The 16,634-nt window shown below is 46.4% G+C and overlaps 1 protein-coding gene across 3 annotated transcripts in view; it reads left to right on the top strand.

Moving 5' to 3' along the window:
• The window catches only part of GEMIN6 (gem nuclear organelle associated protein 6), a 95,126-nt gene extending 82,582 nt beyond the window's left edge, over nt 1-12,544 (top strand). For all 3 annotated transcript variants that reach the window (XM_078649014.1, XM_078649013.1, XM_078649012.1), the window contains exon 3: nt 11,921-12,544. In XM_078649014.1, the coding sequence (XP_078505140.1) occupies nt 11,921-12,290 (370 nt within the window). In that variant the 3' untranslated portion in view covers nt 12,291-12,544. The remainder of the gene's footprint in view (nt 1-11,920) is intronic.
• Nucleotides 12,545-16,634: the final 4,090 nt, after the last annotated feature.

Genomic DNA, 16,634 nt, shown 5'->3' with positions numbered 1-16,634 from the left:
TGCTTGAAATAGATATAGAAGTTTGGGAAGTACTGTCATTTTGACCGCGTGTATGTGACCGAGCCATGAAATAAGAAGCGGTTTCAAACCCTTAAGATAATTTGGGAGTTGGGTGAGGGATGGCGGAAAGTTAGCTTTGTATAGCCCTTCTACGCGTGGTGTCTTTGTATCCCTAGGTACTGCAAAGATTGTGGAGTCCATTGGAGTGGGGAGTATGCCTGCAATGTCCTGGCCTTCTGTGGGACCGTGAGGTTAAGTATGTAAGATTTATTCAGATTAACTTTAAATCCTACTACCGCTTCAAACCTGGTCAATTCAAATTGCAGTGCTGGGAGGGAGAGGGCAGGTTCCCCTAGGGACAGTAGCACGTCGTCTGCAAAAAGCGAGATTTTGTGGAAAACTCCCTGCAAAAAGGTATACCTTTAATCGCCTGTGACTCCCGAATGGACATCGCTAAGGGTTTGATGCTGAGGGCGAACAACGGAGGCGACAAGGGGCACCCCTGTCTCGTCCCTCTCGTGAGGAGGAAAGGAGCAGAGAGAGACCCATTTACCTGTACCCTAGAATGGGGCTGCATGTAGCCCTAACCATATTAATACATTTATCTGCGAAGCCGAAATGTGTAAGGGTATTAAAACGGAACGCCCAATCCACACTGTCAAAGGCCTTCTCAGCATCCAGCCCCACGAGAACCCCCAATATCTTACATTTTGTAGCTTTCTCGATGAGGTGCACTGTCCGCCGGATGTTATCATGGGTCTGCTGGGCCTTTATGTAGCCGGACTGGCCAGGGTGAATTAAGTCAGGCATCGATCATTTAACTGCTAGAATAGCCAAATAAAGCCTCACATACAGATTCAAAAGAGCAATGGGGTGGTATGAGGAGCACAAATGGACATTTTCCCCGGTTTAGTTATGTCCGTAATCACTGCTTCTGCCATCGACGGGGTAATTCCACCCTCCTCTGCCATTGTGTTAAAAAGCTGCACACGGTGCGGTATTAGGTCTGGTGCAAAGGTCTTGTAAAAGTGTGTCGTGAGTCTGTCGGGACCTGGGGCCTTATAGAGTTTGAGTGCCTCAATGGTGTCGCCCACCTCTTCTGAGGTTATGGGAGCCGTAAGCCTATTGTTCCAGTCCCGGGAGATCTGGGGAAGTTGTAATGTTTGAAGATATCTGGCTTGCTGCTCTATGTCCCGTGGTTCCTCAGTGTACAGAGCCTTATAAAAGCCCCCAAACGTGTCAGCTTTTCCCGCATCTGTATGGATCATACTGCTCTTTACGTCTTGTATGCCACCAATTTACTCCATCTCGCGCTTCTCCCTCAGCTGTCTGGCCAGGTGTTTACCTATTTTGTTGCCCTGGGAGTAAGAGGTGGCGTAATTTCAGTGATGTATATTCTGCCCTGTTGGTGTAGATTGCTTTAAGTTTGCCCTGCAGTGCTGTGAAAGTAGGCAGGGTGCCCCTTTTAGGATTGTTCTTGTGCTTTTTTTTCATTTGGGTTCCAGAGCTGCTTCGAGGCCCTCCCTCTCCTTTGCCCTCTGTTTGTTTAAGGTGGAGTTAAGTTTAATGTATTTCCCTCATATTACTACTTTAAAGGCATCCCAGTTATTCAAAATCGACATGTCTTCAGGTGTATTTAATTTTAAAAAGTCAGTGATTGCTTACCGCAGCTCAGTTTGAAGTAGTCTATCTCGCGTGAGGGAAATTAGGAAGTACCACTTGGGTGTCGTGGGCACGGTGCCACACCACTTCAAGCAGATTGAGACCGGGCAATGATCTGAAATAGCAAGGGGGGAAACCTTGGCTTCCTGTAGCGAGCCTATGAGGCTCTGACTAATAAAAATGTCGTCAAGGCGGGAGTATGTATGGTGGACATGAGAAAAAAAGGTATAATCCCTGGTTTGAGGGTATAATGTGTGCCACGCGTCCCTAAATTCTAAGTCTTGTAGTGTGCGTTTAATAGGGACGGAAAAGGAGCTGGTGCCTGATGTGTATTTTGGAGCTGTCCAAATCCGTTTGATATATGAGATTAAAATCTGTTTTGTAGGTTGCACCTAGACTTTAAATCGTGAGTCTCCTGAGGCGGAAGCCGGGAGTGAGCCTGTAATTTAAAAAACTTTTCTGTGTGATACTTTGTTCTTTTAAATCACTCATCCCTTGCACTTGAACAGCGGATTTAGCGCTGCAACGAATCCTCCTTTCGCCATTACTGAGGGCGAGGCGCCAGGTCCGACACGCCCACCTCAGCTGGCCACGCCCCCTTACTCGATCATATAAGTGCGCGCAGCTAGAAAGCGCGTCACTTTAAATCGTGAGTCTCCTGAGGCGGAAGCCGGGAGTGAGCCTGTAATTTTAAAAACTTTTCTGTGTGATACTTTGTTCTTTTAAATCACTCATCCCTTGCACTTGAACAGCGGATTTAGCGCTGCAACGAATCCTCATTTCGCCATTACTGAGGGCGAGGCGCCAGGTCCGACACGCCCACCTCAGCTGGCCACGCCCCCTTACTCGATCATATAAGTGCGCGCAGCTAGAAAGCGCATCACTTTAAATCGTGAGTCTCCTGAGGCGGAAGCCGGGAGTGAGCCTGTAATTTTAAAAACTTTTCTGTGTGATACTTTGTTCTTTTAAATCACTCATCCCTTGCACTTGAACAGCGGATTTAGCGCTGCAACGAATCCTCATTTCGCCATTACTGAGGGCGAGGCGCCAGGTCCGACACGCCCACCTCTGCTGGCCACGCCCCCTTACTCGATCATATAAGTGCGCGCAGCTAGAAAGCGCGTCACTTTAAATCGTGAGTCTCCTGAGGCGGAAGCCGGGAGTGAGCCTGTAATTTTAAAAACTTTTCTGTGTGATACTTTGTTCTTTTAAATCACTCATCCCTTGCACTTGAACAGCGGATTTAGCGCTGCAACGAATCCTCCTTTCGCCATTACTGAGGGCGAGGCGCCAGGTCCGACACGCCCACCTCAGCTGGCCACGCCCCCTTACTCGATCATATAAGTGCGCGCAGCTAGAAAGCGCGTCACTTTAAATCGTGAGTCTCCTGAGGCGGAAGCCGGGAGTGAGCCTGTAATTTTAAAAACTTTTCTGTGTGATACTTTGTTCTTTTAAATCACTCATCCCTTGCACTTGAACAGCGGATTTAGCGCTGCAACGAATCCTCATTTCGCCATTACTGAGGGCGAGGCGCCAGGTCCGACACGCCCACCTCAGCTGGCCACGCCCCCTTACTCGATCATATAAGTGCGCGCAGCTAGAAAGCGCGTCACTTTAAATCGTGAGTCTCCTGAGGCGGAAGCCGGGAGTGAGCCTGTAATTTTAAAAACTTTTCTGTGTGATACTTTGTTCTTTTAAATCACTCATCCCTTGCACTTGAACAGCGGATTTAGCGCTGCAACGAATCCTCATTTCGCCATTACTGAGGGCGAGGCGCCAGGTCCGACACGCCCACCTCAGCTGGCCACGCCCCCTTACTCGATCATATAAGTGCGCGCAGATAGAAAGCGCGTCACTTTAAATCGTGAGTCTCCTGAGGCGGAAGCCGGGAGTGAGCCTGTAATTTTAAAAACTTTTCTGTGTGATACTTTGTTCTTTTAAATCACTCATCCCTTGCACTTGAACAGCGGATTTAGCGCTGCAACGAATCCTCATTTCGCCATTACTGAGGGCGAGGCGCCAGGTCCGACACGCCCACCTCAGCTGGCCACGCCCCCTTACTCGATCATATAAGTGCGCGCAGCTAGAAAGCGCGTCACTTTAAATCGTGAGTCTCCTGAGGCGGAAGCCGGGAGTGAGCCTGTAATTTTAAAAACTTTTCTGTGTGATACTTTGTTCTTTTAAATCACTCATCCCTTGCACTTGAACAGCGGATTTAGCGCTGCAACGAATCCTCATTTCGCCATTACTGAGGGCGAGGCGCCAGGTCCGACACGCCCACCTCAGCTGGCCACGCCCCCTTACTCGATCATATAAGTGCGCGCAGCTAGAAAGCGCGTCACTTTAAATCGTGAGTCTCCTGAGGCGGAAGCCGGGAGTGAGCCTGTAATTTTAAAAACTTTTCTGTGTGATACTTTGTTCTTTTAAATCACTCATCCCTTGCACTTGAACAGCGGATTTAGCGCTGCAACGAATCCTCCTTTCGCAATTACTGAGGGCGAGGCGCCAGGTCCGACACGCCCACCTCAGCTGGCCACGCCCCCTTACTCGATCATATAAGTGCGCGCAGCTAGAAAGCGCGTCACTTTAAATCGTGAGTCTCCTGAGGCGGAAGCCGGGAGTGAGCCTGTAATTTTAAAAACTTTTCTGTGTGATACTTTGTTCTTTTAAATCACTCATCCCTTGCACTTGAACAGCGGATTTAGCGCTGCAACGAATCCTCATTTCGCCATTACTGAGGGCGAGGCGCCAGGTCCGACACGCCCACCTCAGCTGGCCACGCCCCCTTACTCGATCATATAAGTGCGCGCAGCTAGAAAGCGCGTCACTTTAAATCGTGAGTCTCCTGAGGCGGAAGCCGGGAGTGAGCCTGTAATTTTAAAAACTTTTCTGTGTGATACTTTGTTCTTTTAAATCACTCATCCCTTGCACTTGAACAGCGGATTTAGCGCTGCAACGAATCCTCATTTCGCCATTACTGAGGGCGAGGCGCCAGGTCCGACACGCCCACCTCAGCTGGCCACGCCCCCTTACTCGATCATATAAGTGCGCGCAGCTAGAAAGCGCATCACTTTAAATCGTGAGTCTCCTGAGGCGGAAGCCGGGAGTGAGCCTGTAATTTTAAAAACTTTTCTGTGTGATACTTTGTTCTTTTAAATCACTCATCCCTTGCACTTGAACAGCGGATTTAGCGCTGCAACGAATCCTCATTTCGCCATTACTGAGGGCGAGGCGCCAGGTCCGACACGCCCACCTCTGCTGGCCACGCCCCCTTACTCGATCATATAAGTGCGCGCAGCTAGAAAGCGCGTCACTTTAAATCGTGAGTCTCCTGAGGCGGAAGCCGGGAGTGAGCCTGTAATTTTAAAAACTTTTCTGTGTGATACTTTGTTCTTTTAAATCACTCATCCCTTGCACTTGAACAGCGGATTTAGCGCTGCAACGAATCCTCCTTTCGCCATTACTGAGGGCGAGGCGCCAGGTCCGACACGCCCACCTCAGCTGGCCACGCCCCCTTACTCGATCATATAAGTGCGCGCAGCTAGAAAGCGCGTCACTTTAAATCGTGAGTCTCCTGAGGCGGAAGCCGGGAGTGAGCCTGTAATTTTAAAAACTTTTCTGTGTGATACTTTGTTCTTTTAAATCACTCATCCCTTGCACTTGAACAGCGGATTTAGCGCTGCAACGAATCCTCATTTCGCCATTACTGAGGGCGAGGCGCCAGGTCCGACACGCCCACCTCAGCTGGCCACGCCCCCTTACTCGATCATATAAGTGCGCGCAGCTAGAAAGCGCGTCACTTTAAATCGTGAGTCTCCTGAGGCGGAAGCCGGGAGTGAGCCTGTAATTTTAAAAACTTTTCTGTGTGATACTTTGTTCTTTTAAATCACTCATCCCTTGCACTTGAACAGCGGATTTAGCGCTGCAACGAATCCTCATTTCGCCATTACTGAGGGCGAGGCGCCAGGTCCGACACGCCCACCTCAGCTGGCCACGCCCCCTTACTCGATCATATAAGTGCGCGCAGATAGAAAGCGCGTCACTTTAAATCGTGAGTCTCCTGAGGCGGAAGCCGGGAGTGAGCCTGTAATTTTAAAAACTTTTCTGTGTGATACTTTGTTCTTTTAAATCACTCATCCCTTGCACTTGAACAGCGGATTTAGCGCTGCAACGAATCCTCATTTCGCCATTACTGAGGGCGAGGCGCCAGGTCCGACACGCCCACCTCAGCTGGCCACGCCCCCTTACTCGATCATATAAGTGCGCGCAGCTAGAAAGCGCGTCACTTTAAATCGTGAGTCTCCTGAGGCGGAAGCCGGGAGTGAGCCTGTAATTTTAAAAACTTTTCTGTGTGATACTTTGTTCTTTTAAATCACTCATCCCTTGCACTTGAACAGCGGATTTAGCGCTGCAACGAATCCTCATTTCGCCATTACTGAGGGCGAGGCGCCAGGTCCGACACGCCCACCTCAGCTGGCCACGCCCCCTTACTCGATCATATAAGTGCGCGCAGCTAGAAAGCGCGTCACTTTAAATCGTGAGTCTCCTGAGGCGGAAGCCGGGAGTGAGCCTGTAATTTTAAAAACTTTTCTGTGTGATACTTTGTTCTTTTAAATCACTCATCCCTTGCACTTGAACAGCGGATTTAGCGCTGCAACGAATCCTCCTTTCGCAATTACTGAGGGCGAGGCGCCAGGTCCGACACGCCCACCTCAGCTGGCCACGCCCCCTTACTCGATCATATAAGTGCGCGCAGCTAGAAAGCGCGTCACTTTAAATCGTGAGTCTCCTGAGGCGGAAGCCGGGAGTGAGCCTGTAATTTTAAAAACTTTTCTGTGTGATACTTTGTTCTTTTAAATCACTCATCCCTTGCACTTGAACAGCGGATTTAGCGCTGCAACGAATCCTCATTTCGCCATTACTGAGGGCGAGGCGCCAGGTCCGACACGCCCACCTCAGCTGGCCACGCCCCCTTACTCGATCATATAAGTGCGCGCAGCTAGAAAGCGCGTCACTTTAAATCGTGAGTCTCCTGAGGCGGAAGCCGGGAGTGAGCCTGTAATTTTAAAAACTTTTCTGTGTGATACTTTGTTCTTTTAAATCACTCATCCCTTGCACTTGAACAGCGGATTTAGCGCTGCAACGAATCCTCATTTCGCCATTACTGAGGGCGAGGCGCCAGGTCCGACACGCCCACCTCTGCTGGCCACGCCCCCTTACTCGATCATATAAGTGCGCGCAGCTAGAAAGCGCGTCACTTTAAATCGTGAGTCTCCTGAGGCGGAAGCCGGGAGTGAGCCTGTAATTTTAAAAACTTTTCTGTGTGATACTTTGTTCTTTTAAATCACTCATCCCTTGCACTTGAACAGCGGATTTAGCGCTGCAACGAATCCTCCTTTCGCCATTACTGAGGGCGAGGCGCCAGGTCCGACACGCCCACCTCAGCTGGCCACGCCCCCTTACTCGATCATATAAGTGCGCACAGCTAGAAAGCGCGTCACTTTAAATCGTGAGTCTCCTGAGGCGGAAGCCGGGAGTGAGCCTGTAATTTTAAAAACTTTTCTGTGTGATACTTTGTTCTTTTAAATCACTCATCCCTTGCACTTGAACAGCGGATTTAGCGCTGCAACGAATCCTCATTTCGCCATTACTGAGGGCGAGGCGCCAGGTCCGACACGCCCACCTCAGCTGGCCACGCCCCCTTACTCGATCATATAAGTGCGCGCAGCTAGAAAGCGCGTCACTTTAAATCGTGAGTCTCCTGAGGCGGAAGCCGGGAGTGAGCCTGTAATTTTAAAAACTTTTCTGTGTGATACTTTGTTCTTTTAAATCACTCATCCCTTGCACTTGAACAGCGGATTTAGCGCTGCAACGAATCCTCCTTTCGCCATTACTGAGGGCGAGGCGCCAGGTCCGACACGCCCACCTCATCTGGCCACGCCCCCTTACTCGATCATATAAGTGCGCGCAGCTAGAAAGCGCGTCACTTTAAATCGTGAGTCTCCTGAGGCGGAAGCCGGGAGTGAGCCTGTAATTTTAAAAACTTTTCTGTGTGATACTTTGTTCTTTTAAATCACTCATCCCTTGCACTTGAACAGCGGATTTAGCGCTGCAACGAATCCTCATTTCGCCATTACTGAGGGCGAGGCGCCAGGTCCGACACGCCCACCTCAGCTGGCCACGCCCCCTTACTCGATCATATAAGTGCGCGCAGCTAGAAAGCGCGTCACTTTAAATCGTGAGTCTCCTGAGGCGGAAGCCGGGAGTGAGCCTGTAATTTTAAAAACTTTTCTGTGTGATACTTTGTTCTTTTAAATCACTCATCCCTTGCACTTGAACAGCGGATTTAGCGCTGCAACGAATCCTCATTTCGCCATTACTGAGGGCGAGGCGCCAGGTCCGACACGCCTTCCTCAGCTGGCCACGCCCCCTTACTCGATCATATAAGTGCGCGCAGATAGAAAGCGCGTCACTTTAAATCGCGAGTCTCCTGAGGCGGAAGCCGGGAGTGAGCCTGTAATTTTAAAAACTTTTCTGTGTGATACTTTGTTCTTTTAAATCACTCATCCCTTGCACTTGAACAGCGGATTTAGCGCTGCAACGAATCCTCATTTCGCCATTACTGAGGGCGAGGCGCCAGGTCCGACACGCCCACCTCAGCTGGCCACGCCCCCATGACGCCCTCTCTCACAGACATAACTCATGTGTCTCGCTAGGAAGCGCAGCGGACGGGCGCAGCGGGCGCGCCGTCAGCGTGCCGAAGGCGCGCCTAAGGCAAGCCCGTCTGGGCCCGTCCGGGCCTGGACTGGGCCCAGGGCCAGACCCCCTGTCTTTTCTACTGACTCTACTCGTACGTGTTGGACCAACACTCAACTACACCTACTAAACCCCTCCCCTTGCCCGGCTATCATCCGTTGCATCCCAAACCACTTAGAGTCTGCTCCTTTCTATTGCCCGCAATGTAACTTCACTCTACCGTCCTACCAACCCTGCCTACCGCCTCGTCCCCCACCGCAGCTCCCCCCCTCTAATTGCCGGACTCTGAAAGCTGGCTTGATCAATTGCCGCTCTCTCCCTCGTCATGCCAATGACATCTGGATGTCTATCTCCTCAGAAGAATGGGATATTCTATTCCTTACTGAGTCCTGGATCACTGATTCCTCCTCTCCGGACATCTATCTGGCCATCCCCCCAGGATACAATATAAATTGCATGAACCGGGCTGGTAGTAAATCTGGAGGCGGTCTAGCCGTCATCCTCAAATCCTATCTCCAGCTGACCTTTACTAAACTTACTAATATTGGTATAATTGAAGCCATGTACTTCTCTATATCTGACTCCGCGGCAGTTATACTGGCCGGCACATTAGTTTATAACCCCCCTACCGCCACCTCCCCTTCTCTCACTGCCCTCTCCCACCAACTGGCTGATCTATCCCTCAAACACCAATATTTTCTAGTCCTAGGTGATTTTAACCTCCACGTAGACAATCCTCTCTGCGTGAAGGCGAACAATCTGTTGGAAACTATGGAAAGCCTGAACCTCAAACAATTAGTCGTAGGTCCTACACATGTGGCTGGGCACACCTTGGACCTCATATTCGCCAACTTTTCCACTACCACTGTCCTCCCACCCCTCCCCCTCACCTGGTCCGACCATTATCTCATCCCCTTCTCTCTTGCCCTCGGACGGAATACTGCCCCCCTGGCCCCGAGGAAGGAGTTGGGAAGAAAGTGGCACAAGGTTACATGTGCCACCTTGGACCCGGTATTCCACTTCCAGACGGAGCACCTCTCCTCTGATATAGATGGAAACGTCTCTAGGCTAAATGCTGCCCTTGTCAATGCTATTGACTCCATTGCTCCCCAGAAAGTCATTACCTCCACTAGATTGCGACCCTCCGCCCCCTGGTTCTCCACCTCCCTCCGTGAGGAGAAAAGCAGATGCAAAGCACTCGAACGTAAGTGGAGACTAAATTACGACCCTGAAGCCAAATTTTCTTATAGGTCTGCCCTGAAAACATTCCTCAAAAAAAAAAAATGGCTATGAAAGATCATTTTTCTTTTCAAATTACCAAGGCCAAAAACTCGTCTAAAACACTCTTCACCATTGTTAAAGACTTCATTAATCCGCCGGCCAGGGCCACTCAGAACACTGCGAGTCAGGCTCTATGCGAGGGACTTTCACACTACTTCCTTGAAAAAATAAACAAACTCTGTGTCTCCTTTCCTAAAGGGCCAGCCCCCCTGCCTACCCCCACTAGTCCCCCAGATTCCCCGTCCTTTCTCTCTTTCAATATACTCAACCGGGACGATGCTATTAGGTTACTGACACATTGCAAATCCGGCGCCCCATCTGACCCTATCCCTGCGAAACTCATGGGAGAACTGGCGCCTTCGCTAGCCTGCTCCTTCCTCTCCATCTGGAACGCCTCCCTTCACCATGGCCTCTTCCCTACCACTTGGAAGGAGGCCTTGGTGATTCCTATCCTAAAAAAAGCGGATGCAGATCCCACTGTCTTCGCCAACTACCGCCCCATCTCCCTTCTCCCCAAACCTGCAAAGGTCCTGGAAAAAGCCGTGCAGTTGCAACTCACGGAATATCTGGAAAACCACTCTCTACTGCACGAATCACAATCTGGATTTAGAGCTGGATTCAGCACTGAGACGGCACTGTTGGAGGTATCGGAAACTATTCGGGAATGCGTGGACAGGGGCGAGGAGGCCATGCTGGTCCTCCTCGACCTGTCTGCAGCTTTCGATACGGTCTCCCACCCCATCCTCCTTGACCGACTCAAACAGATTGGCATTGGCGGCACAGCTTTCAGCTGGATCGAGTCCTTCCTCTCGGGTAGAAGTCAGAGGGTACTGCTACGGCCTTTCAAGTCGGAGGAAAAACCCCTGTCATGCGGTGTGCCACAGGGTTCCGCCCTCAGCCCTCTGTTCTTCAACGTTTATCTTGCCCCACTGGCCGACGTTGTAGAGTCCTACGGAGTCAGGGTGGTCTCCTATGCTGATGATACTCAGCTGGTGTTTTCCTTCAGAGACCACTCGGACTCCGCACTCTCCAACTTCCGCCAGTGCCTTAACAATATCAGTGTCTGGATGACTGCTAACCACCTCAGACTAAATGCAGACAAAACGGAGGTACTATTTTTCAATCAGAAAGCTCCCATCCCCTCCTCCTGGTGGTGGCCCACGGCACTTGATCCCGCGCCCTCTCCCGTTCACTCTGCTCGAAACCTGGGTTTCCAGTTTGATGACTCTCTCTCATGCAAAACTCAGATCAATAAAGTGACCTCTGCCTGCTTCCTGAAGTTGCGCATGATCAAAAAAATTCTCCCCTATCTCCCTCTGGATTCCCGCCGTACAGTTACCCAAGCCCTCATCACGTCCCACCTGGACTATGCTAACAGCCTATATGCTGGTGCCCCCCAGTATCTGTTAGACCGGCTACAGATTGTCCAAAATGCGGCGGCCAGATTGATTGGTAATATCCCCTACCGCCAATCTGTATCCGCGTATCGTAAGGAACTCCACTGGCTACCAGTGGCTAGTCGTATTCAGTTTAAGATCCTTACCCTTACCTACCGAGCCGTCAACGACCTCGGTCCCAACTACCTGAAAAAACGTGTCTCGATATCTCGCTCCATCAGATCCTTGAGATCCAATGACCGCCGCCTCCTGATCTCCCCCCGTTTTAGACTATCTAGAATGGGTGGCAGAGGGTTCAGTGTCATTGCGGCAAAACTGTGGAACACTCTGCCAATCGATCTGAGATTCTGTCCCTCCGAATCCATCTTCCGAGCCAAACTCAAAACCTGGCTCTTTTCCGGACTTTGATTTCCCCACTGTTTCGCCATGCTCTATGCTCCTTTTTCTCCCCTGGAGGCTCAGGTTCTAGCGCCGGGACACCCCTTCGGGGGTAGCTGTGCGCTCTATAAACCACATAAATAAATAAATAAATAAATAAATAAGCATGTGTAATTCTCTTATTCCATCTATATTGAAAACCTCAACCAAAATTGCAACGCTTGTCTTATGATAATTATTGGGAAACCTAACTGTATTTCTGTTTTATTGGATACATTTCCGTGGTTCACTTTGCACATTCATTTCTGTCTTTGGATTTCTCCAGGGTGGGATGAGTGAGGAATTTGAGTTGAGTCAAGGAATTGTTTGTCATACATTTGAATGTTATGAACTTTGATATTATTGTTGTTGCCTGTGTCAACCTGTCCCATTCTTTTCTTTTGTAGCATTGTCCTGGCCAACTTTCTAGAAGATGGTAAAGTGTCCATCAGAGCAATTATGGGACATGCTGTTCAGAGTGTGGAAATTCTAAACGAATGCAACGATGAACAGAAGGAAAAACTTGTACATCTGTTCATGCCAGTGGAAAGCAAGACTTACAGTCGGGATTATTTAGAAAACAGGAAGGACAGCTTGAAAACATGGTTGGAAGAAAACCACATCCCTGTAACAGAAAGTGGAAGAACACTGTGTGTGGCAGGCGTACTTACCATTGATCCACCCTATGGGCCAGAAAATTGTAACAGTTCTAATGAAATAATTTTATCCAGGCTCCAAGGTCTTGTACAAACCCATATAACCGGCACACACCTGTAAGAGATTGTGTGACCCTTGCTAATTTCTGACCTTCATATTTGATATTCAGAGATTACATTATCACAAACACCGATACAAGTGTGGTCTTTTATTAGATTTCATATTGGGGTTTATTTCGCAGTAGGACAAATGATGAAGAAAAGTCTAGTCTTTTGATTATTTTGTTGAAATTCGATCTACGAGTTTCAGTCCTAGCTCTGCACTGTTTTCATGGGCTTTTGGGTAACTTATTAAACAGTGATAGGTGTATACTATTTGAAAATGGTCTTGTTTATTTGTTTGCATAGTACCACAGGTGTTTTCAGAGAGCTCTGGGTTCCACTCCTCACAGAGGCCAAGTACATTTCCAGGCTTAGGAGATTGAAGTCTGCTAGTTGCATTTAATGTATCATTGCTCTATTTTGGTGTCTATATGTTTTGATCACTGTACTTTTTGTCATTTCTCTTGATTTCATATTGGTTTACAGAAAACTCTATAAAATGATATTGCACATATAAGATTCCATATACAGACTATATAACAAGTGACAGATAATTCATATATTTAGCTAAACCGTTGAATTGATAAGACATCTATTGAATTTCGAACTTAAAAAGTATTAGGACTATTCAAATCTAAACATAACGAGTTTGGCTTCTCAATTTTCACAACTAAGTTAAACAAGCGTTGGCAATGCCAATAGGTCTGGCTTTAAGGTTGTGTTGTATGGTAATGAGAAGTGTTACCAGTAAATAGCATGGGATTGAATGTGTATTTGTGTGAATGCGAAGAACTATAGAATAATATTGATGTAGTTTAAAAGGTCTGGTGACAGTGGCACTGTAAAGCCAAACCTAAAGTTCCATGTAGGTAAGACACTTTAATAACATTACACTATCATGTGTGTGCCCCTGAAAACTCAATCTCCGGCAGCTGGATAAATAAAGTGATCACAGCTGCGTGAATGGCAAGCACTTTTTATGTGGAAGTACACAACTGCTCGGGGGCAGGAGGAGAGATAAAGACGCTACTGCAAGAGAACTCCGAAGCAGCAGGTTATATAAGAATATTTGTTCCGTATAAATCACGCCCGGGCAATCCCTGATGTTCACCTTCTTCAGGAACATTTTACATGGTCACATTCTATAAACCTAAGAGTAAAACACAACTGAGGGTTGAGGACAACAGTTTACATCAATTAAAGCATGCACTAGGGATTCATCATTCAGAAATGACAGCGACAATTAAGTACTGTTAAACTTTTAACTCGACACCCGAGCCAGTGTGAGAACATGCCTTCATCTTATATGTGTCAGAATTTTCATTTTTACTACAGTTGAAAATACTATCAAGTACATTCACAGTATTTTAGTTTTCATAATTAGAGCCGGAAATAAGGTATGAAGATTTTAGTCCCATGCTACTCACATCGCCATGAAGAGAAATTTTATACAAAAGGGCAACTGATTTTTAAATAATTGCTCATTTATTATGGGATTGTGGAAACAATTTGTGAGATCTAATGATCGCTTACATTTGATTTCTGAACTAATATACAGATGTATCTGTACTAAGCATTTGGTTATGCTTTCCATAAAATGACACTTTGTGTATGATATAATGTCAGTCACATAACGAGCACTAATATGGACTGGTTTATTTCAGTTCACCCACTCTTTCACTGTCCTAACTGCACCTGGTGACTTGATATCTAGATGTGAGCATCATGTTTATACTTTGCCCTAAGGGGTTAGAAGTAAACTGTACACCAGTTGTTGTTGCTTCGTTCACCTACCTTCTTCAGTTCAAAAATAGCAATTAGATGCACTCCTGTGGCTAAGGGGTGGACTGATCCCCCCTGGTGTTCTTCACTGCACAACAGTGGCATTTTTGTTGTCCTCTGTATTATTTAGCATATGCCTTGTTTAGTTATAGTTTGATTTCTATATTTTGAGCTTATAGTGTTGTGGGTTAGAAAACTCCCTATTTGGAAGTGCGTCTTATCTGTTAATACCAAGGTTACATATTAATGCACATTATAATCTATATTATGTTAAAGACATGCAGAACAGTATTGAAGTTTTCACCTCCTTTATATTTATACCTGGTTCTAGCCTTTGAAGTCGGAAAATCTTCTACGCTACACCCACATCTTGTTCTGGAAAGTTCCCAGCTTCCTCTCTCAAGGCTCCAAGAAATCTGAGGTGACAACAGACTAGTATCAGCTTTCTTTGTGTGTGTGCTGAAGGCAGTCATTTGAAATGTAAGCGGGGCAGGTAATAGCTCCGCCACACCCATCCTGGCAGGATGGCCCATCCAGCCAACACTAAAACCCCTTTGCCTCGTTGTCTGGCAGGAATATCCAAAGGCCAACACCTAAACTGGTCTCAGTCTTATGACCCAGGAACGTTTCCGAATTGTGACCTTGAGTCCAAATTTACAATTATAGGGGATTTTAAAATACAGTTAATTTGAGTCCAAACACATTTCTACTTGTTCCCAAATAAAAATTAACATTTGTTCAATGTAATAAAGCAACCCACTGTTAAGAGGCTAGCCGTACAGTAGTGAAAAACACATTTAGGGTTATCCACTACCAGAACATGTCACACTTAAAAAAACATGTCTCGGGGCGTGGCCTGGCAAGATGGTAGACAGGTTGCAAATCTAGAGAGCTGTGGTTCCCCAATTCCACAATCCTGCATTATCCTGACACCGGCAGTGGATTTTTGTACAAAATCGGCTGAAGAAATGCTGCTCGGAGTGCAGGCTAAAATTTCCGTCCTGGCGTGGGATATCAGAAAGAGTTCTGGAGCGAAGACAACAAGCAGCCTTTCGTGCTGCGGTGAACCCGGCGCTAACCAACAGAGCTAGGGGGGCACGCATAGCCCTGTAACCTGTTGAGCTGCTGCTGAAAGAGCAAAGTATGAACCAGGGTGCTGAGTGAAGACCTGGAATTGTGGCAACACTACGCTGAGATTTCCGGGAGCACTGGAGAGGGGGGCCCAGGAGACTGTGGGGACTATGCTGGAGGCCTCTATTCTATCGCTTGACTCTGGCTGGCCATGCTAATCGTTTCTGCTCACTGAGGTTCCTGAAAGATGTTAGAGTGCTGGTCGACCCGCTGAGCGCCCCTGGCCGGCCAGGTGTGTGTGTGGTGCTTTTGAGAGAGATATCACGCAGCACCGAAAAAATGTCTTCGCAGCCTCCCAGGTTTTGCACGCGGCCCTGGGAGTGGAGCAGTGGTGCTGGAGAGCATTTAGACAAATAGAGAGTTTGTAATATCAACTGACACAATTATCGAGTTGTAAGTATCGTGCACAGAAATATTGACAGCTAGAAAATCGATTTTAAGGTAAGTAATATCAATTATTAAAATATCGTAGTAATTAATATTGTTTGCAAAAATATAGTTGTTTAAAACATAAATTTTTCTTTTTAATAAGTGTTTTGTATTTTAGTATATATTTTAAATGTATGTGATGTATTTTGTTTTGTATAAGTATTTGTTTTTTAATATGTTACATTTTTAGTAGATAATAATGTTTTTTTAATTCAATTTTGCGTTATTTAGTTCCGTTGTGGGTTTATAGGGGGATAGGGTGGGAAGTAATTCAGTTAAATTAATGATTAGTTGTGCATTGATATTAATTGATAATGATGGTAATTGTGTACATTCCATTTTAGGTGTGGGTTGTGGGGTTTATTGGGGTAAAGGGTGGGAAGTCATTTATTTGTAATTAATAATTAGGTGATATTAATTATGTTAATTAAAAAAAATTGGGGTGTGGGTTTTGGGCATATAGGGGTTAAAGGTGAGAAAGTAATTTATTTTCAATTAATGAATAAGTAGTTCTAAATTAATATTAATTGATAATTATGTTAGTTTAATTGCTTTGATTTTGGGATTATAAGGGTAAAGGGTGGGAAGTTAATACATTTTTATGAATTTTAATTTGTTTTTCAATTAGATTTTAGATGTGGGTTGTGACTTTTGTGGTGTTATAGGGTTGGAAATAAATAAACTTAATATATAATGTAATTCATGTTTTTGTTAAATAATTTCAAAATAAAAGTATTTGTATGAACGATTTTTTTATTTAATATATTTGTAGGTATTTGTGATATGTATTTAACATTATACTATGCTTTTATTTTCATTTGTTTTAATATTAAATATATTTTTATTTACATTTTCAAACTATATATATTTTTTTATTTACTGTGTTTTTAAAACATTTATAGTTTGTTGATGATATTTTGTTTGTTTTTAATTTTGAACTGACTGGAGTGGGCATAGTAATTTTTACTCCTCCGCAATCCAACACTTTCCCTACTGTTGCACTGACTGAAGGGACACTCAC

This window comes from Lissotriton helveticus, chromosome 6 (genome assembly GCF_964261635.1).
Source record: "Lissotriton helveticus chromosome 6, aLisHel1.1, whole genome shotgun sequence".
NCBI classification, from domain to species: domain Eukaryota; kingdom Metazoa; phylum Chordata; class Amphibia; order Caudata; family Salamandridae; genus Lissotriton; species Lissotriton helveticus.
Note: the sequence above shows the minus strand (reverse complement) of the source record. Positions and strands in the feature narration are given on the sequence as shown.